Source organism: Lonchura striata, chromosome 2 (assembly GCF_050655825.1).
Source record: "Lonchura striata isolate lonStrDom1 chromosome 2, ASM5065582v1, whole genome shotgun sequence".
NCBI lineage: Eukaryota > Metazoa > Chordata > Aves > Passeriformes > Estrildidae > Lonchura > Lonchura striata.
In genome coordinates, this window is record NC_140704.1 from 35266431 (window position 1) to 35290479 (window position 24049).

At 39.5% G+C, this 24049-nt stretch overlaps 2 protein-coding genes across 13 annotated transcripts in view; one reads left to right on the forward strand and one right to left on the reverse strand.

Annotated features, from left to right (window-relative positions):
• Nucleotides 1–13665, reverse strand: part of HACL1 (2-hydroxyacyl-CoA lyase 1) — a 20901-nt gene extending 7236 nt beyond the window's left edge. For 2 of the 3 annotated variants that reach the window (XM_021538160.3, XM_021538161.4), the window contains exons 1-10: nucleotides 13587–13665; nucleotides 12551–12655; nucleotides 8935–8975; nucleotides 8303–8383; nucleotides 5583–5655; nucleotides 5009–5086; nucleotides 3939–4033; nucleotides 3416–3528; nucleotides 1695–1830; nucleotides 428–533 (exon numbers count right to left, since the gene is read on the reverse strand). In XM_021538160.3, the coding sequence (XP_021393835.1) occupies nucleotides 428–533; nucleotides 1695–1830; nucleotides 3416–3528; nucleotides 3939–4033; nucleotides 5009–5086; nucleotides 5583–5655; nucleotides 8303–8383; nucleotides 8935–8975; nucleotides 12551–12655; nucleotides 13587–13643 (885 nt within the window). In that variant the 5' untranslated portion in view covers nucleotides 13644–13665. Of the gene's footprint in view, nucleotides 1–427; nucleotides 534–1694; nucleotides 1831–3415; nucleotides 3529–3938; nucleotides 4034–5008; nucleotides 5087–5582; nucleotides 5656–8302; nucleotides 8384–8934; nucleotides 8976–12550; nucleotides 12656–12940; nucleotides 13183–13586 lie in introns of those variants that run through there. The other variant, XM_085573164.1, reaches the window with a different exon arrangement.
• BTD (biotinidase) lies at nucleotides 13171–22851 on the forward strand. 10 transcript variants are annotated; one of them, XM_021538164.4, is made up of 5 exons: nucleotides 13171–13306; nucleotides 14726–14789; nucleotides 17974–18208; nucleotides 19748–19897; nucleotides 20537–22851. In XM_021538164.4, the coding sequence occupies exons 3-5, from the start codon at nucleotides 17978–17980 to the stop codon at nucleotides 21719–21721; spliced, it is 1566 nt and encodes a 521-aa protein (XP_021393839.2). In that variant the 5' UTR covers nucleotides 13171–13306; nucleotides 14726–14789; nucleotides 17974–17977; the 3' UTR covers nucleotides 21722–22851. The 10 variants fall into 10 exon arrangements, with proteins under 10 accessions (XP_021393839.2, XP_085429291.1, XP_021393838.2 ...); XM_085573165.1 differs by having other exon boundaries at nucleotides 13173–13309; nucleotides 16112–18208; XM_021538163.4 differs by having other exon boundaries at nucleotides 13173–13309.
• Nucleotides 22852–24049: the final 1198 nt, after the last annotated feature.

Genomic DNA, 24049 nt, shown 5'->3' on the forward strand with positions numbered 1-24049 from the left:
GTGAAAGCAATTATTTTTCAGAAAAAAATCAGCCAAGAGAACAGAATGAATGATTCCACAATTTCAAAGACAGTTTTCTTTCAATCATAGAAATTCCAGTGCTCTAAAGATCACAACAGTATAGTGAGTCTAACCCTGTATTAGTCAACTGCATAGATGTGTCTGCCCTCCTCATTATAGCAGCACCAAGCTCTTGATACTAGGAACAATATTATAAGCATTCTTGAAAAAATAAGGAAGTAAAAACAATAATTAATGATATCCTAAGTATTTCTGGAGAATTACCATAGCTGTATGCACCACACTGTGCTGTCCATATGGCAGTATTTGCCACATGAAATACATTACCAAAATAATTTACAGTAATTGCTCTGGGCAATGCTAGAACACAGAAGACTTCCATTAAGTGAAATGATTTTCTGCTTACATGAATAACCTTTACATCCTGTTGATATCTCGGTGGAAGACCAAAATGCAAAATCCAATTCAACCTTGCACCAAGCAAGATGATTACATCAGCATGCTGTAATGCCCTAATAAAGGGAAATGACAGAACCAGATAAGAAGGAATCACCATTACATTTAATAGTCTTTGCAAAATTAGAACCAATCCAAACCACCACAGCAAACCCCATAATACACATATAAATCTTCCTTCCTCTAAGCTGCTTGCTTAGCCTCAAAATCCTGTATCCTTTTATACAGCCAATCACCAAGCCATTCTTGAGTTAAGGAACTTAAGAAGAAAATTAATTACTATTTTCCTATTACACCATATATAGGAGAGGAATCATTACATTAGGAGACCAACAAGATGCCAGAATGATACTGAGGTTAAAGCAAAAGACTCACTGTTGTGACACTGGCAAGAGTAGGTACCAAAACTAAGATTGGTATGGGCCTCTCAGCTTAGTCTCCCATTAATTTACCTTACAGATAGGCAGACAATATTTGGTATATTCTTTTATTCTCCATTCTTCCTAGCAGCATGCTTAACAGTGATAAAGCTAAGACACTCAGCAACAGACAGCATTTTACTTTCAGAGTATATAAATGCTCCATCTGCAAACCAACTCTGTGCATATTCATACATAGTGGGGTACTTAGAGTCCATTCACATTAATTTTGCCAAAAGCCCCCCCCCCCCCAAAAAAAAAACCTGTTAAAATTACTTTAAACACAATTACATTCAGTACAGTTTGAAATATCTTACTTTTCTTTATAAATAAATTGCAATTTAGTGATAAGGTATTGCAAACACTGCACAGAGAAAACAGCTGGCAAAACTTCAACTGCAACATGGGCAGTTCAAGCTTCTGTTTATGGTGTTAAAGTAAAAAGAAGGAATTTGTCTAGTGCACAAAGTTAAATGTTTAACATAAAACTGCTTGCCAGCTCTGTTTTTTGTTATGAAATACACACTAGCAACAGTAATACATCTACTTGCCATAGGTTTCATAGCTCAGAATATAATAAATATCAAAGAGTCTATCTTCCTGGTCAGCATTCTAAAGTGATCCACTTAAATCTGTTGTCCCTTTTCCAGCAAGATCTTCAGTGCTCTACAGTGAAGTGCAAAACATAGTTGAAAAAAAATTTGTGGTGTGAATTTTCTCTTCCCTGGCATCTGTAGCCCACCAAAATTCCTAGTTGTTTCTCATCTGTTAGGATTAGAAGCCTTGCTTTATATTTACGTTGATCTTGCTGCAGCTACACAATTTGGATGGTTATCAGGAACTACTCCTTTTGCCATTGGTGTAGGCAAAAAAGGCAGTCCACAAAGGTCCACCAACTTTCTGATGTTGTTTTCAGCATGTGAATAAGCAGCACCTGAATGAAATGAAAGAGACTGCTTAATACTACAGAAACCAACTGTATTTGCTTGAACCTCAATTAAACTGATTACATTATGGCATAAGGAGTACTGTTTCCCATTATGAAAGCTGCCTGTTACTTTTCATTCTGAAGAACTCAAAACTAAACCTGCCACACCACAGGTATCTGTTGAAAATATTCACATATTTTCAACAAAAAGTTTTGGTTTCTTGTAAGACTTCAGCTGAACTATTTTATCAATTTTCATGAAGCAGGGCAGGGAAAAATAGGAAATCTTGTTTATTTAAAATGACAAGTTTTTAGTGAGTGAAATTTGTTATTATGGGACAGAGCTGCAGCAGCAACACGAGATGACCTTTAAGTTGTGTAAAGTAACTTCTTGCTTACTCCCTGCTCAAAGACTACTATAAGACTACTTTAGTGAAAAGAGAGTAGCACAAACAAGTCCTTGCAAAGGTTTGTGTTTGTGCACACATTTCATGTGATGCTGCAGCAGTAAATGGCTGCTGAATTAAGCTTGCCCAGGCAACCTAAAATAACTGACTGGTCCTTGTGCAATGGCTTGAATCTGTGAGTCTTATATCCTGAAGAATATACTACTGTAAATCTTTCAAAAATTCTGCTAACAACACTATATAGCACAAAGTCCAGGTACATTTGTTGAGTAGATTCTCAATTGTGGGCATTGACAAAACGCATCTTTTTTTTTTTTTTTTTTGAGTTTTCCACCTTTAGTTTTAGAAAACACCCTTTTCTTCCTGTGTATCCAGCCAGAGTGGGGGAAAAAAACCCCATAAGCTCTTCTGATCTACCTTCTGTTTTCAATTTCATTACCTAATCAATCATAAGATCCATCTAATTTCAATCACTGCACTCCTTATTAAACATAGGCAGAGATCATTCCCCACATCTGCAGGAAAATATCCTGGGTTAAATGAGCTGGTTGTTTCAATTCTGTTCCTAACTGACCTGTATCTTCAACAGAAACACCACTGCACTGGCTAACATGCCACAAGGAGACACAAAAGAAGTGAACAGCACAGGAAATAACTACCCCCCATCCCCAGGAATTGATTACATTGGCAGAGTGCACTGAAAAGTCTGTAAAACAGTAACAGCAGCAGCACCTGCTGTGTTGCTGTACATTCCCACAAAGGTGGGCTGGTACTTTCAGCAAGAACCAACAGAAAAATGACCTTTGGTTACTCTGATTCTCGCTATATATGCCAGAGCAGAGAATATAATTTCTTTAATAGAATTTAAGTTGCTTGGAATTTTGAAAGTGATTCCTTGGTATTGGCTCTAGGATTAAAGACAACAGTTATCTGTTTTTTTCCTATATAAAAATGTATTTTATCAACTGATTTTTCTTTGAACTAGATGAAAAATAAACCATTACAGAACAGAAACAAAAATTCTAAAACCAGAGCAGATTTTAACATTAAATTCCAAAGAATTTTGTGGTTTTACTACTGGTTGGTTGGTTGGACTAAAAAGAAGATGGGTAACACTTCTGGGGAAAAGCAATCTGCTCTTGTCCTGAATGTGCACAGTTCAAAGCTACATCAAAGAATTCTACCTTTGCCAATGATGAGCAGAGGCTGCTTGGAAAGAACAATGACAGAGGCTGCTTTGGATACAGCAGAGTGTTCAGCCATGCTGATGGGAGGTGGCAGGCAGCATTCCATGTACCTGAAGCCAAGCAAAACAAAATAGGCTCTTTGAAAAATTCAAAACAAGAAATGCTGAAAGACAAAAACTATTGTTGAGAATAAAATTGCAGTTGCTACACACCATGTTACAGCATTTATTAGAACAGGAAATATTTTTTTCAAAACAGGCTTTGAAGTTTCCCCTTCTTGTTTCTTTAATCTTGTAGGTAGTGTTACAGAGATTTACAAAGTGACATCATTATATTATCATATTGACTCATTCTTTTTTGCACATTTCATTACAAACTGTAATCTGTATCATGTTATGATAGAATGTCACATTTAGGGGCTGAAATTTTTGTTTTAGGAAAATAAAATATGAAATTGACCTACAAATGAATTTTCTTTTGTTCAGTGGCTTTAAAAATAATGAACGAAATCTTTACGCACTTGACAGAGCTCTTATTCACCTGAAGATTCACAAAATCCCCAGGTATGTCAATATAGCAGGAACCTGGACGACCATACATACTGGTTCTTACAGCCTAGAAAACATACAATCACAGTTTTAATCACCAACAGGACTTTAAAAATATTTATATGCAAAAAAGCAAGAAAACTCTGCTGTAGGCAGACAAGGTGCACAGTTTTATTTTGCTGATTCATCGTAGTGGAAGCTTCCATGGATTGATTTATACCAACAACATAAAGTTTTGACAGCTATTTATACTTTCTCTTATATACCAGCTGGAGTCTTTTAGCAGATGTACAGTATTAGACTCTAAATTCTTTGTTTAATTTGCAATGAAACAACTGCATTATCAGCTGTTATGTTTGGAGATATAAAATTAAACATTCATGCTGAATTCTACTTAAAGTAGCACAGAGTAAAACCAAGATAATCAATGCCTCCATTTTCTATTACTTTTGACCCCAGTTCTTCTATTGCAGGTAGATGCTGTGCTGAATTTGCACTTCTGGAAATAGTATGACTATATGCAGAATTCAGGCTGACATGGCTAAAGGGCTGCTACAGCAGTACCAAGAGACTTCTCTAATCCTCTCTGAAGCACTGAGATAAGGATGTGTTTTTTCTCACTCTCAAAAAAGACCAACAGAGCAAAAAAAATTCAAATCCCAAACACAACCATCTCCACTGCTCCCCTCCAAATCTCCTTCACATGACAGTGATAAAACAGCTGAAGCATTACATTTCTAGTTATTACAACTCTCCCTAAAAGCATTTATTTAATAAAAATTTCCCAACTCTGTCTGAAGCTAACAAAAATCATGGCAGGGATCAGTAAGCATAAGACTGAACTAGGATCTATTTCTAGCCTATTCCATAACTTTGTTCACAAGGCAGAACACTCTCAATTCTTAATTTACTCAATCAATCATCACCTCCATCTGCCAGAGCAAATTACTTAGAATAATAACTATACAAAAATAAACCCTCAAAACTTAAAACAGGGGACAGTTACCTGATGTTCTGTTGTTCATTTTGTATTTTTTCATACCTTTTCAATAACAGCAGGAATAACTTCCAGGCTGCTTGGGCGGACAGACAGCTTGCTGTACAGCCTGCCAGCTTCAACCTGAATAAAGGCAAATAACCACTGCATTGGTTAATCAGAGTAATTTGCTCATTTCCACATGAATAAAATGAAAGAAATGCCAGATGAAAAGCAACAAGGTGGACATTTTCCTACAGAAAAATGCAGTAGCAGCGAGTGAAAACTGTCAAAACCATAGTCATCCCTCCAAGTGTTTAAGCTTTTTGTTTTGTTTTCATAAACTGGTTTATTTTCTCGGACATTTTGCTTTTGTCCATCTCAGAACAAACAAAGGAAATTTATACTAGCTGAAAACCTAAAACACAGTATGAATTCCAACATGAGTAGGGACAAAGACATTCCAGGCAACTTCCTGTATTTATACAATGTCAATTTTAAACCAGCAGATGGAGCAAATCAACAGCATTATAAGATCTGTTAGGAAATGTTAGTGTTTGGGATTGTTTTGCCTACAATAATGAAGAAACAAGAATTATTAAACTGAAACCTTCCTACAGAAAGTTACATGTCTGTGTACCTGTGGGAATTCCTGGAAAGCTCCCATGGTTTCCTGATTTCTGTCAGAAGAACCACCAATAACAATCAAAGGCCTAGAAAAGTATATTAAAAAACAAACAAAAACCCCCTGTAAGAGTATATACACATAGCATCCACAGATCTCTACAAGAATAGATACAGAATACAGAAATGGATTCTAAATATCAGAGTGTCAGCCAGTAGCCTCCCCAGCAGCTTCTGGGTCACCTGTTTTGGGTCACCAGTTTTGGGTCAATTTGGCCATATTAAGTGATTAGGATCATAGAAGTTCTAAAACCAAATCCCATTGCAGGCAATTTTCATTCAAGTTTGATAATGTGGGTGAGGGAATGACAACACGTAATAAGAAGATAAAAAGTATTGATTGGTCCAAAAACTATTAAGATGTGTGTTTATAAAGGATATTGTAACATTGCACAAGCACTAGAACTAAGAAACAAGCTAGGACACAATTTTCCAAAAAGATTATGTTTTCTTTGTATACAATTTGGAACACAGCAAATTTAGCTGGCTGAGAGCACAACTCCCTGCATTCTGTTTTTAGTAAAAACTCCAAAACTGAAAGAAACAGACAAAAAATTAACATGTCTGCAAGCAGTCCTGAACTTAAATCAATACACAGCTATGTGAGGAAGGCAGTATTACTTTATAATGAGGGTTATACATTCCACAGAAGCACATTTTTACACAAAATACAATAAATAATTTTCCTACAGTGAATGAAAACCTGTCTTTTATTCAAATTGTAGGTCAAACTCCTTAAAATGCTAAGTGCTGGGTCAACAGATGAAAGTTGTTTTATTAATCTCCTTATTCATCTGCACTGCACTATGTTGAAATATTTGGTCTATAGTTTTCTAGGCCTTTTCTCTTAAACAATTTCTCTTCAGATATGGCCTTCCCTTTTACTACATTTATCTATATAATGCATCAAGCTAAAACATCTGCAGGGTGTTCCATGCATAATCCTAAATTTAACCACCCATAAGACCTGGGGATATGTGTATCTAGATGCGAGCTTCATAACCAGGCCATTTCTGTGCCACAAATCAAAAATCTCAGTTCGAATCCCCTGGGGCAGTGAAATGGGAACTTCAGGCTGTATCTCACCTCCATGAAAAATTGTTATGGAAAAACTCACTTGGTGGCTGCTCTACGTATTTCATTCTGTTTATTTTCTCCCCGCAGCAAAATGATTATTACCATCCAGGACTGTTTGACAGCAACAAATCCTATGTTCCTCTCACTTGTCTTTTCCAAATTTATTTAAATATTTTAATGAACAAGTAACTACTTGATAATGAATAAGTAACTACTAATTCCCAATAATGAAATACAATCACAAAGCTGGTCTACTATTTAGAAAGCCAACTCCAATGGCTGTATCTTGTAAAGGTTTAGTTTTGCCCTTGAAGTTTTAAATAATTCTGACTAGAAAGAAGTTTTTCCCCTCAAGGAAATCATTGTACTACTGTCACAATATTGTAGACATTTTGACAAGCAGTGCTTATAAAGCAAGGCAAAAACAACAGTAAAGCAGAAAGACTATAATGAAACTAAAAATGGTAAGTCTTATGGATTTGCAGAAGAACTTCAGTAAACTGAAAAAAAAATTTAACTGCAATTTCAGCATGCTTGTATTTACTCCAAATCTTACCAACTATCACACTCTTTGGATTCTATTGTCATAGCCAGACTGAGGTACAAAATTTTGCTTAGAATGAGACAGGAAAAGAGGCAGCAGTATGGCAGATAATTTTCAGCGTGAAGTATCAAGAGGTTTTGCCCTTGAAAATGCTGTTTACCCTCAGAAATGTCTCCTGCAAATCCGTAAGTAAATTATATGCACACTTTTTTCTTATAATCAAACTCCTGACTGTTCAAAAGCAAGGTTTTCCTATAATTTTTTTTAGTCTAAGGTCAAATGACAGCAAAACTTTAGTCAATAACTCATTTTTTAAAAAAAGAATTTGAACACTAGAGGACTTTTTTCACAATGTCAGATTTAATTTGTAGTGTTCCCATTACTGAGCTTCCCTTGTCCATCAGCCACGGCTAATTCAGTTCCACATCACACTGCTCTGGATCACATTCTGTTCTGTGAACATATCTGCTTGGTATTGCTACAGCTTCTTCCCAAAATACCTCAGTATAGCTTTCTGAACAGCTTTCAGTGGCAGACCAGACAAAGCTGTTACATCTCAGTGAAGGATTAGGGAGTAAATACCATCCCGCTGTACATAATTTAATTCAATACTTAATTACTGCTCTAAATGTCTGCGTGGGGAGCAAACAGGGATTTTAACAATGCAGTTGTCAGTGTATTGACGTATGAGATACAGAAATTCAAAGGCAGTATGAATTTAAATTTAGGAAACACCTTTAAGGTGATCTCCACGACCATGAGAGCATTACAGGCTAATATTGACTTCATCTTCAAATACATCCATACAACCAGATGTACTGATAGATTTTCCAATATACACAAAATGAGGAAGGCCAAAACCAAGAATTTTATCCATGAGAATACAAAAAATGTAATTAAATTAATTTTAAGGTTGATAAAGGAAAAATTCCTTTCTCATTATCCACATGAAAGGGGAAAAAAAGTAAAATACTAAATACCATGAAGCTCAACATCGGAAACAAGTAACAACACACAATTATTGGAATTTTAAAGGGAAAATGCAGTTAAATTACCAGCAGTTAATGGTTGCATTTGCCATCCCACCAAGGGTGTGTAAGAAACCTGGACCGGACACTACAAGACATACTCCTGGTCTACAAAGAAAATACAAAAAAAAAAAAAAGAGAGAAAAGTAAAGTGAGCGGAGAGAACCAGAGAACACCAAATAAATAACCAACAAAAATTAGTAAGGTTACATTAAAGTTTTACTTATGTCACCAAAGCTTATGAATGGCTAGGAATTTGTATGAATGACTACAGGTAGACATGGAAATCAGAAACTATGAAGCTGTATCAATCCAATTAGAAAAGCAAGTGAACAATTATGTGCCACCCACACAGAGGTGGGCAATACTGGGCAATACATACAGGCTTATCCTAACACAGCTCCTGACTTCTTCTATCATATTTGCTTTGCCATCTAACATTTATATGCAATTTTTTTATGTCTGCAATTTTCTCAACTGCACTCTATCAGCAGTTACCAACAAAGAAAGATCATACTGGAAGAAGTGTATCTGATTCAACACAAATTTTACTGAAATTTAATTCAGGCAGAGACACTTGCTAATCCAGGTGATGAGATAAAGATGGAAATTTTTAACTAGTGAGCATTTCTTAACAGCTTTACACACTCTTTACATACCTGCCAGTCAAATATCCAACAGCAGAAGCAGCATAGCAGGCCTGTTGAAAATACTGGAGTTAATGATGCTATTATTATTATTATTATTATTATTTATACATTTAATTATATTTTGTACATAACTTTCAACAAAAATAATGAAAATAAGCAGATACAGATTATTCCCTGACTATAAGAGCATAAATATAAGTAAAACTCCATTTCACCCTTCACATTATTAGAAGTGCCCATAAAGATTAATATGAAAAATCTCAAGACTCTTCTCCACTTCTCTCTACATTTCAGGCTCCTGTTTTACAAGATATTATGTTAGGATTATTTGGGATTTGAAAAAGAAAAAAAACCAAACAGATAAAAAAACCCAACTAAAACCAGGGAAGAAAAATAAATAGAACAAAACATGAAACTTCTGCTTCCCACTGCCTTCTGGATGAACATGAACATGGAAGAGGGACTTGCAAGATAAAGACAACAAGCAGAAATGCAGCCATTCTGAATTGCATTTCAGAAATCAAGCAAAAGGTTGAAATCTCACATTGGAGAGAATAATTAGATTATTTGGGATGGTGTTTTACCAGCTGAGCTGCTGAAATACACCTCATTTCACTTTGGTACAACACATTTAAAGAAAAATCATGTTTTGAATAAAAATCACAAAAGTAACATTTACACCATGTGTTGGCACAGCTCATCAGCAGTGTTATTGCAGAGTATGTTTTTAAGCCATTCCTGTAGTGAAATTAAACATTTGGATATAAATCTCACCTGGCAAAATGACAGAATGTGATTAAGAAGTTTACAGGTGACAACAGAACTCAAGAATTCACGTGTGACATTGACCAGTCTCTCATATTTTCATACTCCTTGAAATCAGCAGGTTCTAACACTTAATGGAAAAAAACCTCATTTTGCAATATGTTTTAATTTTTAAAAGTAAGCTTCTGGCCTTGGAACCTGCCTCTTTCATGTTTAAATAGAGTGAAGATTTTAGTTATAATTGAATACTCTGGTGATAAAATGCCCACTTTGGTTCCAGCTGCCATTATTAAAGGGCCTTCACAGCTGCACCAACTCCAGCATATTGTATGCTCACAACTAACTTAGGATACAAATATCAAGAGATTGCTTTGAATATGTAATGATAATTATTAGTAAAGACTAAGAACTATCATAAACAATGTATTTGGTTAACAAATAAACATATAGCAAATGGGGTTTTGAAGTTTGGAACTGAGCTGGGTTATCAGTCTTCTAAACAATTGTAGCAATCTCTATTACCCAAGGACAGATAGAAAAAACACATGACCCTGTGAAGTTGCAACACAGCTTTCACTGTTCAAAGGGCATGTGAGTGCAGGGGAGCTGCTTCTGGCAAACTTACACCACATTACAGGCCACAGGAGACCAGCTTATGGGTATTGGTAGGGTTACTTTTACTTCATGCTTTCATCGGGTGTTTCTATTCTGCAGTTTTATGAGCTTTTTACAGAATTATTAAGGTTGGAAAAGACCTCCAAGACCACTGAGTCCAACCTGTGACCAGTCACCATCTTGTCAGCTGGAGCATGGCCCTAAATGCCACATCCAGCCGCTTTTGAACACCTGCAGGGATGGCGACTCCACCACCGTCCTGGGCAGAATGAGAACGCAAGGATGCCAACCAACAAGTACGGTGCTTGATTATTATCTCACCATGAGATTTTATTGTGTTTGAACTTGTTTATGGGCCCTTCCTATGAACACTACTAATTAAAATCTTATCACTTTTACAGGGAAAGCTTTTTGCTACATCTGGCCTCGAAATGAGGTAGAAACTCAGCCTTTGGAGAAAAAACCCTTAATTTTCCATATACCATATACAGCTGGCTTCACCAATAAAAGAAGCAGCTGTATACATGTCCTTCACAGCCAGACCAGACAACTGAGACATTTAAAACTATCACATGTACATATTGAGTATATCTTGAATATACTATATATCACCTGTCACTCTTTGCCAAGAAATGACTCTATTATTCACTGAGGACAAAGAACAAACCAAAACTCACTACAAGATGCAGCTTCATTCCTCCTTTTTGAGTCCCCAGAGAAGAGAAATCCTGACATTTTGACATTAAAAGCAGTCTTTGTGCTATTTTTATTCCACTAAGCAAAAGCAGCTCATTATTGATCAGCATTTTTTGTCTCCTTCATCTAGTAAAGACTAATAAATAGAACAGAATCTCATTTGGCAGTGCAATACAATCTTCTCTCTTAATTACAGACACATGAAGAAATTAATTTTAATCATGTTAGTAACTACAGCTAAAACTAGAATATTTGCTAAAGGGCTTACAGGAACTTAAAGATTGTGCTGAATTCCCAGTTCTTCAAATACTTAAATACACCTTTTAAACATATTTGTGTATGTTTGGCTCTCTCATATGTTACAGATTTTCCATAGAGATGTACATTCCTCTAAATTCTCACATTCTGATACAAGAGCGTAAGGAGTAGACAGCAAAAACATACAGCTTACAACCACCTGATTTAGAAGAACTACAGCAGCAATATTTTGTTAAGGACTGGGACAATCCTAAAGGTTATTAACTACCTAAATTAAGGAAAACTGGCAACTGCTATAGATCAGGTATGGAAAGCTGCTGGTCCCTCTGCCACCAGTTCAGCAGCTAGCAGTCAGTTCCCCATCTGCAGCAACCCTTGAAAACAACCTATAAACACAAGGTTATTATCTTCAACCTCAAACCACACAAGAAACTACTGAGCTTAAAGAGTTACTACTGTGGGAAACCAAACAAATGCAGAACTAGGGGCGTAACACCAAAATGCTGAGGAGCTTGGCTCTTAATTTCTGACACCTACACAACAGAGTTGAAACATACATAAATAAGATAGTCTAAGTATATGTTCATGGTTGATTTTGTGCACTTGGAAGCATTACTACTTTCTATGGTTTGCTGTTCTGTGAGCTTTTAAAACACAATTAAGGAAAAAAACCCCTATAATTATTTAAATTAACAGAACAAGTTTATCAATCAACAGTGCTCTTTGGGCACTTAAGAACACCACACAGACAGGGAAAAAAAAAAGTAAAGGAGCAGGTAATAAAGTCCTAAAAAGAATTAAAATACTACCAGCTGGAGTGAGAATGATAATACTGGGAAGTGTGTAAGCTACAGAAAAACAAAAAGCCTCAGATGAGCATCTCAAAACCTGGCAGATAATATCTGACAGTATATCACTTGAAGGAGATAACCTTTTATAATTTTTCTGTTCTCCATCACATGCTGTCTTGAAATTTTTTTCTTTTTTTTTTTTCCTCCTCTCCTTGCACCCTTGTTGGAGAATGGCATTTTTAAATGAAAGAAGATGTAATTCCCTTAACAGAAAAGGAGGGGCCACTTTAAAAGGGAAGTAGGGAAAGAAGAGCCCAAAGAAACACTCAACTCAGTGCACCAATGTTCTATTATTCCAAAATAACAGTGGCTGCTCCTGTATAGGTTCTTTAAGGGAAAATTCAGAGACCACATTATTTCTAGTAGGAAAACTTACTGGGTTTCCTTCCATTGTAAAGCACTTAAGGAAAGGGTTGGTTCCATTACAAATATATACTTACAGCTTGTTCATTTCTCATTCCCACATATTTTATTCCAACTGCCTGGGCTGCAATTGCGATTTCAGTGACTGGAATACCAACAATGCCAAACATGTATTCAATATTCTATAAAGAAAAATGTTGAGAAAAGTCAGACTGTTTTTTCCCAAAAGACAGCTTTAATAAGCATGTGCTAACAAACACAGACATGCTAAGGACACAGGCAATCTAAAACTATAATGTAACATATATAGTCACAAAGAAGGTCACAGGCCCCTGTGGAAACATCAGCTGATGTTTGCAGCTCAGCCCTCTGTGGTTGTGAAAGCCCTGAATTTTGGGAGTCTACAAGCAGTGGGTTCAGTGCCTCAATCAACGTGTGTTTAGTGCTTTCCACTGAGCAATTCTTACCTGGGATATCTCTGCTATGTCACTTTCCTGATTCTCAGTAAGTCAGCTTCCTCTACTAAAAATGCCTCATGGCACCTTGTGTTCTGACATTTCCAAAGAAAATTTAACGGCAAAAAGCCCCCAAGAAATGGCGGGGAAAGTACCGTGCCCACAGAAACACAGACCAAGAAGACTACGCTTGTCTGGATTACAACTCAATATTTTTCTATGTTTCACAGGCCAAACGCAAAGTCTTCTCCCAAGACCCGTGCCAGGCCTGCAGCATCTCGAGTTTACAGCGAGCACAGAGTTCTCGTCGCTGCAAAGGAGGCGCCGGAGGCACACCCAGCTGTCACGGAGAGATCGCCGAGGACTCGGCATCGCTCGGTGGTACCGGGGGATCGGCTGGGCTCGGGAGGGGAAGGCTTGGGAACGGGGAGGCCCTCCAGAAGAAGGGAGTCAGTGTCGGCGCGGGGAACGCCGCCCGGAGGCCGGGCCGCGCCGGGGCTGCGCGGCGGAACCTCCCTCCTTCTCTCCCGCCCTCCCACAGAGCGGCGGGGCGAGCCCTGTTCGCCCGCCCCCGGTCGGGGTGAGTCCGGCCGCGCACATCCACTCGCTGCAGGCTATCCCGGCCGCAGGCTGCCGGTCCGCGCCCCCGCGCTCTTACTTGCGCCTTGAGGGCCTGGGCGATGAGCTGCGCCCCGCTGACCGCCTCGCCCTCCATGCCGGCCCCGCTCCCCGGCCCCGCGGCGAAGGGCGCGCGCAGTGACTGACAGGCCGCTCGGCCAATCAGGCAGCGGAGGGGGCGGGCCCCAGGGACCCACCCCTGACCCCGCTGGCGGGCGGCGCGGGGCGGTGACCAGGGTAGCTTCCTATTGGCCAGCGCGGGCAGCCAATCAGAGGCCGCGAGGCGCCGCTCCTGCAGCGTGAGGCTCGCGGCGCGCGGGGTGGGGAGCGGGGCCCGGCCCGGCGGGAGCGGCAGCGGGGCGGGAGGGGTCGATCGCTCCGGAGGGGTCGATCGCTCCGGAGGGATCGATCGCTCCGGAGGGATCGATGCAGGCCCGGCCGCGGCCCCGGCGGCCTCCGTGAGCCGCAGGGCTGCCCAGTACCCGCGGCAGCCGCCCCCGAGCGCTCCGGCTGGTCAGAGGTGGCGGGCGCGCCGCGGGGCAAAGTACGGGCGTTGTGCGAGGGGCCGGCCGCGGGAGAAGCGCCAGAGGAATGCCAGACACGCAGATCGCAGCCGAGGGATGGCGCACGGCCCTTTGCCCGGCTCTGCCCGTCCCGGCTCGTGTCGCTGAAGTGACACCGGTGACAGCTTGTCCTTGCCTCACAGTCCGTGCCGCCGCCCGCTTTGTCCAGCCCAGCCGCTGACGATGGCAGCGCTCCATTCGCCCTCACGCGCTAAACAGCAACAAAACTTAGATAACAAAACACAGATGGCAAAGATAACAAAAACCTTCACAAAACCGACATTATCAAATGTATATTATGCAGCAAATAAAAGCAGTAGACAGGAGGTATCAGTGGAAGACCCCTTAAATTTCACTATATTTTATACATTTTTAAAATATGTTGTATAATATATAGCAGAATATCCACCACATCACAATCCATGGTCATCATTCAACCTAAAAAGCACTTTATTTTTTCATAGCCAATTGAATATATGCCTAGTAATCATTAATGTTTATGTTACTATTATTACTCTAGTGTTTATATTACTATTATTGCTGTTTATGTTGCTATTTATGTTACTGTACTATATGTTTGGCATAGTTTAACATGCATTTGCTGTTAATCACTCAGGAGGACTAGTGCTGTGCTACCTCACTTCAAGATTCTGCTGAGTGTAGAAGTGTGAAAAAGAAGGGTATGTGTTGCTTTTCTCTGTGTATACATCCAGGTGTGGTGACAGGTGACAGACTTCTAAGCTTCCAAAGCTGTTGAAGAGCGAGTGACTGGATGTTTTACTTCACAACACACTGAGATCAGATGGTTCTGAAAAGGTGAATAGGAACACAGGCTGCAGTGTGACTGAGAGGGAAACTTGGCATCCAAACTTGGACACCAGTCTTTTTACTCTTTGTGAGGAACTATAGCTGGAATATTGTGACTGCATGACTGTAATACTGCTATGAAATATTTATATTTGGGCGACATGATCCTGCTGAAGCTTGTGTGTCGGGCAAAGGACCACATAAATCACAGGGAAGGGACATAAAAAGAAAGAAAATTGTAAAGTATTTCAGGTAATGAAAATTTAAAGTCATGGCTCAGGTGAGGTGACAGCTCTGTAGATCCTAAGCAAATTAACTTCTCTTCAAGGAAAGGATTTATGAGATGGTGTGACATCTAGTAGTAAAAACATCCAGAGTGTAGCAGAGACACACTATTTGGAATATCAACAGCCTAAGGGCTGAGTAAACCCTATTGATATCCCTATTTTGGCTGGAAAGTTTAATACACCCAAGCCCAGCCTTGGGGCTTGTCATGGCTCTGTGTGTTAGAAGCAATCCATGAGAGAGCAGAGTCCTGTTGTTTAAGCTGTCAGAAAGGCTTTAGGGAGCACTCACACAAGTGCTTAGCCATCATCTGTAGGACTAGCAGTAATCACAACCCAGGGATGGACTCAGAGGAATTATTTTAGTTATTTTAGTTGCCCCAGGTTCAGACAGATGGGGTTGTGTTTCTGCTAAACCTCTTGTGCGTCTAAATGAGCAAAAGATTCAGATTAGTACTTTTGGCTGTTTCTGACCACCAGGAAATGAAACTTTGTAGAAAAATAAGTCCTCTCCAAGCATGTTTGTAAAATACAACATTTTGTAGAGGCTCATTACTGGTTAGTTTTTTTTATTAGTGTGTTTGGATTTTAAAAAGTCAATTTTTCTAATGCATAGCAATTCCATCTCGTGATCAGAAATTCTCCAGCTTTTTCCATCACTAGTAATGATGAATTCTAATTACATCTTAGTTGACAACTTTATTAAGGAGCAGCTGACTAGAACCCATTCCTGCCCTAAATAGGCATTTTGGCTTTGAAGAGGTGACAAGAAATAGAAAAGAGAGTTTTGTCAGTGAAGTGCAACACAGCTTGTTTATTTTCAGTATGTTCCTTAACTGTGAGAGGTTTCTCACCCCTGAACTCCCTCCTCCTGCTGCTGCTTTATATCTTCTGCTGCTTTGGTATTTCAGTTGCAAGGCTGAGCTGCACAGGACAAGGAGGCCCCTCCACTCCTGGTATGCATTGCCAAATCACCCCCCAGAAGTACCAAATGTTTTCCTCAACATGCAGAATAGCAACAATAGCTTGTCATACATCACTTTTCAAAACTGTTTAATCCATCTGATTACAGAGAGACCAAGGTTTTATTCTGCTTTCATCATACTTTACATAAATTTACCCTTGAAGGCATGTATGTATGGACACAGTGGCTTCTTAAAACTCAAGGAAATAGGAATATGTAGTTGAGCTTAGCAGCACTGAACAGCTAAGGTACTCCTGTACCTTTAGAAGTGTTACTATTACATGTTAAGACCTTTTGGTGGAGCAAACAATTCTTCTGCCTACCGTGAGCACCAAGGTTATAATTTTGCTGTCCTACATAATGCTTTTTCCATTTGCTTATTGTTAGCTACTAAGCAGTTGGTGTTTAGGGGAAAAAAAAGCAGTATTAAAGATTGTTATTAGCTGCTTTTCACCCTGGAATTCAAGCAAAGAGATATTTTCAGTTAACGTGCTATAGACTTACTTTTTTTAGGTACAAAACAACATTTAATAGAATGAATAAAAATAAGACTGTGATTAGTTTAGAATTGATCTTTTTTTTCTTGCTGAGCTTTAGAGATGTCTCTTCATTCATGTGTCTGTCGGTCTTTATTTGCATTGGAAAAATTCAGGGAGCTGTAGATCACAAAGACTGAAGGGCACTAAGAGTGCTTTGGAACTTTTTTTCCCCTTGGATACAAGTTCCCAGAGAGCAAGTACAATTAAAAAGTCAGTAACTGAACTTAGAGCTATCAATATATAGCGCCAGTAATCTCTCCTGCATGCTCTTTCAACTTCCTTGACACTTGAGATTTAATTGGTTAATGATGCTAGTGACACTGTGGTGACAAATACAGAATTCTCATGTTGTGAAAATAATTCTGAATATAAAGGCATTTCTGTAGTCTTTCTGAACTGTTGCACAACCATTGACTGTGTCAGTCCTTGTTCTAAGTCCTTTCCTAACTTGGGAAGTCAAAAGGTTACATGGGGAGCCCATATTGCAGAGAGTGCCCCAGCCTTCCAGACTCAATAATTCTTCATTTTTTTTCTAAGAAAAGCTAACTAATGCAAATTTTCTCCATTTTGTACAGATTCTTTGATTTATTTCTGTTACTATGAAAGCATTTTTAAACTTACTTATCTGTGTTGCATGGGAGGAATGCAGATCTGAAATGCACTCAACATTTTTATAAGTGTTCAAAAAAAGCTGCACTGTAGGAGAAATATTTGCCTATTTCGTATGTGGAGTTAGAATATAGTGAATTCGTAATCCATTAGGATCATGATAGATGCAGAAATATTGTCTAGTGTAATTCTCTTGGTAATTATCTGTTCCAGTGTTGATAAAATAAGTCTTATTTCTGCTTGACTGCTAAATACAGTCTCCAAGTAATTTTAGGAAATGCTACTTTTAAATACAACTCCCATCACTGAATGGGGGAAAAACTGAAAATTTGTGAGCTGCTTTAAACTTTTCTCAAAAATGTTTTGATATATGGTGAAATAATCTATGAATGAATGTTTTTTATAAAGGGAGACCAAGCAAAGATATCACTAGAACTGTATATAACACTTAAATGGTTTTGAACAGGACACAGTTGTTTAAAGAACCAGTGTAGATGGATTCAAGGTTTAGAACATGCATGTGGTCCTTCAGGAACTTAAAAGCACCAGACTGCTGAGAGCCTCAGTTACCATCCACACTTAATTGTAAACTCAAATTCCTGGCATGATATTTTTCTCAAGCTCCTCCCCCCCCAACCTGTCTGGGGTTTTTCCCCTCTAGATTTATGGCATTCACCATGGAGGCTCTGTGCTGGAAGCTGCCCATCTGCTTTCTCTTCTATCAAGTGGTCTCAGGAAGAGTGAGGAGGGAGGGGCACTACGTGGCGGCCGTGTACGAGCACGAGTCCATCCTGAGCCCGACCCCGGCGGCGCTGGTGGAGCGACGCTCCGCGCTGGAGCTCATGGGCAGGAACCTCGACATCTATGAGCAGCAAGTGCTGGCTGCTGCCAGGCAGGTGCGGCCCAGCGCCAGGCAGCACTTGTGTGTCCCCTGGGTATATATAGAGGAAGTGCTTTTTGAAGATAATCTTTCACATTTGTGTTCCCAGGCAACTAAAGCTGTATTTATATCCATAACTATGGTCTGGGTTCTCAGACAATCTGACCTGCCAGCAGCTCTGAAAAAGGAGCAGGACAATTAGCATCCCGCCTGACTCGGGCTATTCCAAGCCTGGAAAAACACGCCCATCATTATTTAGTATAGGGAAATTAATTTTCTGTTTTGGTCTGAATACCTAGCTCCTTTCTGTTTTCTTAAATTGAAGGGTTTCCTTGAACATTTGTCTTGCTGGCAGCTGTCTTGGGTTTGGTTTTATTCCAGTGCTCTCAATGGAAATTCCTGAATGTTTCTAAAAACGAAGGAAGTCAAATGCTTTGGAAATAAGTGTTCTGCTTTTAATAACTTTGTGGAACTAAAATTTTCCATTTCTTTCTCCTACCCATCATGGAATAGTTCTCAGTCTAAATATATTTAGAAGGGAGAGGGTAGTATTGCCAGCTGTTCTTAGGCACAGCCCTCTTTCCTCCCCTCCCAAGAAAATCCAGGCTGGTTCTAGTGACAGGAAGCAAGTGTTATTGACCCTACACAGAGAAGAACTGACTTGCAAATTTCAGATCTGTTGTTCTGGGAGAGAATGATTACTATTTTTATATCATTTGAAAACATGACATTATGTTTTTTTTGAGAATTTCAGATGATTAGGCAGAAGCATAATAGGAATTTTTATGCAGCCCTGCACGCAAGACACATAAATTATCACAAAGCCGTCACATAGGTAACACGTTTGAGCTGAGTTTTGAAAACTAACAGGAATTTGAGTGACTGGTGCTGTGTCTTACACAATTTGGATCTCCCTGAATTTCAGGCAGAGCCTCTGGCGTGGCTACATTTCTACCAGACTCTGAACTGCTTTCACAGTGAAGCTGTTTCTGAAATCAACACTCCCAGTGCCTTGTCCAACCCTATACTATAATGGGATTTAGAGATGCCTCTTCATGCATGTGTCTGCTAGTCTATATTTGCTTTGGAAAAATTCAGGAAGCTGTAGATCACCCAATACCTAATTAATTAAGTGATGCTGCACCTTTGACAAAGTGTATCTGCAAATGGCATCATTCTGATAAAAAATTAAGACAAGTTTTAGCATCATCAGTCTTTAACCTCAATGATGACATTCTCATAACTTGTGTGAAGGGAGGATACCTTTGGTAAGAAATTGGATGCAGTATGCTCTTATTTGCATGCCCTTAAAATGATGTCAAATGCATTGTTTTTCATGATAAAGGTAGTGTCAGGTTAAACAAGTTTTCTTTATACACAGTTACACACCTACTACATAGTTACACTTACTATGAAGTTGAAGAAAAGACATTCAAGCTACACTATTGGCAAAACATAATTGGGTTATCCTTAACTTACTTTAGCTCTTTTTACCCATGAGATCCCCCGTTTTCCTTTGCTTTGCCTACAAAACATGTCTTTGTTTTACATACAGGGGGCACAGATCATTGTTTTCCCTGAAGATGGAATCCATGGCTTCAACTTCACCAGAAGCTCCATTTACCCTTACTTGGATTTCGTTCCGCATTCACACTCTGGGAAGTGGAATCCCTGCAGGGAGCCCTATTTGTACAACGACACAGAGGTAAACGTAGGGGTGATGCCTGCCAGGGTGGGATAACCAAATGCTCCAAGTGGGAAATAGTTCAAGTTGGTTTGCTTAGGGAAGTAAGCAAGAAGTTTAACAACTCCTAGTACCAAATTTTGTTTTCATGGATGCTCAAGCTCTGCTGGTTTCATTCTTAGCAGAAGAGGGTTTAGATCCATACATGCAAGGAGATCAGTTGTGTATGGACCATCTGGGTTTGTCATCTTCGCATCCCCAACTCTGAAATGGTTACTGGTCTCTCGTAAGATCTGTTGTGTATGGTTTTAGTTTGAACAACATCGGTGCTCCTAAAAGTCACAAATTTCTAAAAATTAACACCCTTGGAATAGATTTATTTACTTTCTTCCTTCTGACAAAATAAAACTTAGACAATTTTTTTCAGACCTGTTTTAAAATAAACATCTGAAGTAACTTTCTCTCTACAAAGCTACTGGTTCCAGTAACTCTTGTCACAAAATCATCAGTGCTTTTAAATTTTATGGATATGGTTAAATGTGTTCAATTTTGAATTTCCAAAATAATAATTTGGAAAGTATTAAATAAGTCATAGGTGCTTAAGTAAAACTTACTCCATCACATTCTGAAGCGCTCACATTTCTCCATACTGTTCTCCAGGTCATTCAGCACCTGAGCTGCATGGCTCTGAAGAACAAGATATTCCTTGTGGCCAACTTAGGGACCAAGCAGCCATGTGAGCGCTCGGATCCTCGGTGCCCGTCGGATGGGAGGTACCAGTTCAACACCAACGTGGCGTTTGCCGCGGACGGCACGCTGCTGGCCACGTATCGCAAACACAATCTGTACTTTGAGGACGCTTTTGACACCCCTCCAGAGCCAGACTATGCATTCTTTGACACCCCTTTTGCTGGCAAGTTTGGCATGTTCACTTGCTTTGATATACTCTTTTTTGAGCCTGCAGTGAACCTCATCAGACAATACAGTTTGAAGCAAATTGTTTATCCAACTGCCTGGATGAACCAGCTCCCACTTCTGTCTGCTGTAGAGTTTCAACAAGCTTTTGCAACAGCTTTCAATGTCAATATTTTAGCAGCCAACATCCACCACCCTACCTTGGGCATGACAGGGAGTGGCATATACACTCCAGTCAAATCATTCACCTACCACAACATGGAAAGTTATGGTGGCAAGCTCATAGTAGCAGAAATTCCTGTGATTACTGCAGATTATAAAACTGACTTAGAGAGTAATGAAAGATCTAGAGAGAACTTACATGACTCATGCAGGACTTTTACAAGCACCTCACTGGATGATGAAGTTTGCTTTAAGGAGCAAGAAGAGACTCCTAGCAGAGTATCTGAAAAAGGAAGGGAACAGTCACCTCCTTCCTTTTATGCAGAAATGATGTATGACAACTTCACTTTTGTTCCGTTATGGGGGGAAAAGGGAGAGCTCCAGGTTTGCGCCAATACCCTTTGTTGTCACTTGAACTATCGGAGAGCTGTTCTAACTGAGGAGTTATATGCTTTGGGAGTTTTTGATGGGCTCCATACAGTGCATGGCACATACTATGTCCAGGCCTGTGCCTTGGTGAAATGTGGTGGTCTCAGCTTTAGCACTTGTGGACAGGAGGTCACAGATGCCACTGCTCTGATAGATTTCCAGCTATGGGGAAATATGAGCACCCCTTACATCTTTCCCTTGTTGCTGACATCTGGTATTACCTTGGACTTTGCTGATCACATGGGCTGGAAAAACAACTACTATTTCCTCAGCAAAAACAGAACATCTGCTGGCCTCCTGACAGCTGCTCTCTATGGACGATGGTATGAAAAGGACTAGCACAGATACTTCACTGAGTCAGAAAACAACTGCCCATATGTTCAGAGTCTGTATCTTAACAGAAATTGTTAAATAACCATATTTGCTAGAGGTTCAGGTGTGTTTTCCCATCACTGCCTGATTAGGTCCCACATTTGAAATAATGGCTCTAAGTACAGTCTGTATCCTGGCAGCTTGTGTCCTACCAGGAGTGAAAGAACTGCCTTGCAAAGGTAAAGGCTTGCTGTGATCTGGTGAGATAATTTACACCAGAAAATAACACTTCTAATTTCAACCGAATTTGTTCCTTTTAATTTAATCCTTTGCTTTTTGGGGGTCCTGGCTGGGAGTATAGACATTAATAGAATAGAAAACTATTGCAAGGAAAAAAAAAACACAAAAGAAAGCAAAGGAAGACACAAATATTGTGCATAATATGGACAAGAACATGTACACACATATAGCTTTTATGTGCTGAGGTTCTGATTTCTTGTTAGGGTGCCATGATTGGTGTTTTTTTAGAGTCAAAAAACTCCCAGTTGAAATCATTACCATGGACTGGCCACTCGGGTATCTGTAATCCTTTCACACTTTAACTGAATGTTACAAACATCTCCAGAATAGCTAATCTGGGGAACAGGATATTAATGACTGTGAAAACCTAAACTGCAGCAAGACACAATTCACAAGAAATTATGTTCAAAGAAAACATAAGCATCAAATATCAGTGGCCATGTTATGTACTGTTTGAGTACTTTCCCTGTTTAAAAGAGCAATCATTTTAAGATTTTTTAAAGACATCTTACATGTTGTTCATGAATTTATTCAAGAGGAATTAAAAAAGCACATAATAAGCTGTGGGACAGCAAGGATTTTGCATCAATGCTTCATGTGCCAGATGGCAGATTAAAACACACCCTTTTTTTCCAGGGCAATAACTAGATTAAGTGCTATAGCAGTTCTACTAGAGTGAAGAAGCTGGGAAGAGAATATTCAAAGGTTATTAATTTGGGGTTAAATTCAGACAAGTTAATTTATTCTCAAGCATTATAATTTTATGGGGTCTTACTGGCTATTATGACTTATGAATATGACTTCATCTGGGTAATGGCTGTTGAGTAATGGAATAAACACAACTGTTCCTTTGGTGAGTTCTTGTGTTCCAGCTGCTCTGTTACTCAGGCTGAGGAGCAGAGCACAGGAGACAGGAGAGCTCAGAGTCTCCCTTTGTTCTGTTGGTCTGAGTTGGTTCAAACTGAAACCACCACAGCTACAAGGATGAGTCCTGAGAGGTGCTGTCAGCTCCTGCTTCGAATGAATTCACTTTCTGGTTTCAGAAAGCAAAACAACTGAAAGCAAAAAAACTGCTGAATTTCTACCTTAAGTTTTTTTAGACGTTTACACAGAATTAGTGTGTAGTTATGGAAGATCTTGGGCTCTGTCAAACCTTCTTTCTCCAGTCTGTATCCCTGTGAGTCAGGTCTTTGTCAAACATCACTCTTGATTCAGCAGCACACCAGGTTTGTTTATCCTGCAGCATATACTGGACAGAAATATGGAGAGGGGAATGTCTGTATCTCATTAGGCATAAAATTGCTGCTATAAAACTAGGCCATTCCACCACAGGGTTATTAAAGTTCATTAATTCTTTGGCACCCATACAATGTTCTTGCTGAATGCTGCATGATTCCAGGACATACAGAAAATCATTTGCAGTTCTTGTTGGTGCTTCTGCTTCTAGTACCATATGACCAAGTCTGAAAGAATGGAACAATGAACAACTGGAGATGCAGCTTTCAGGACCCTCCACTTTGGAGGCTGAAAAACATGCAGCTTCTTGCACTAAAATACTTTTTGGGATTTAGTTCCAGAGCAGACCATTATCACAGTAAGTCAGACTAAACAAATAGCATTACACATTTGCTATACTAAGGAAAAGAAGAGGTATTTATCTGTGAAATACTTGCAAAGTGTGTTTCAAAGAGCTATTCTAACCCTAGGTATGGTAAAATTGCTAGAAGAAGGCCTTCTAGCCCTACTGGAGTTTGCATGAGGCATGTTCCTGTCTCCTCCCTGAGAAAAGCAGGCAGTATCAGTGTTCTCATACCTTGTTCCCTTCACCCAAAACAGCTGCCTCTAGCAAAGAGACACTGGAAAGGTTGAACGGGCAGTAGTAGACAGTGGATTACCAGGAAGTATCTACTCCTGCCTCCCACCCCAATCCTTGAGTAACAGGAGATGTGTCTGCCTGGCCCAGAGTGACCAGCAGTAACCTACAGCACCCCCACACATTGGTGGCTTCCAGAAGTGTGTGCTGGAGCAGCAATCCCAGCACTGCTCTGTTCCCAC

Coding starts and splice junctions, on each gene's coding strand:
- BTD (XM_021538162.2), top strand. Junction 18,209..19,747: donor TGCTGGCTGCTGCCAGGCAG/GTGCGGCCCAGC, acceptor TTTTACATACAG/GGGGCACAGATCATTGTTTT. Junction 19,898..20,536: donor ATTTGTACAACGACACAGAG/GTAAACGTAGGG, acceptor ACTGTTCTCCAG/GTCATTCAGCACCTGAGCTG.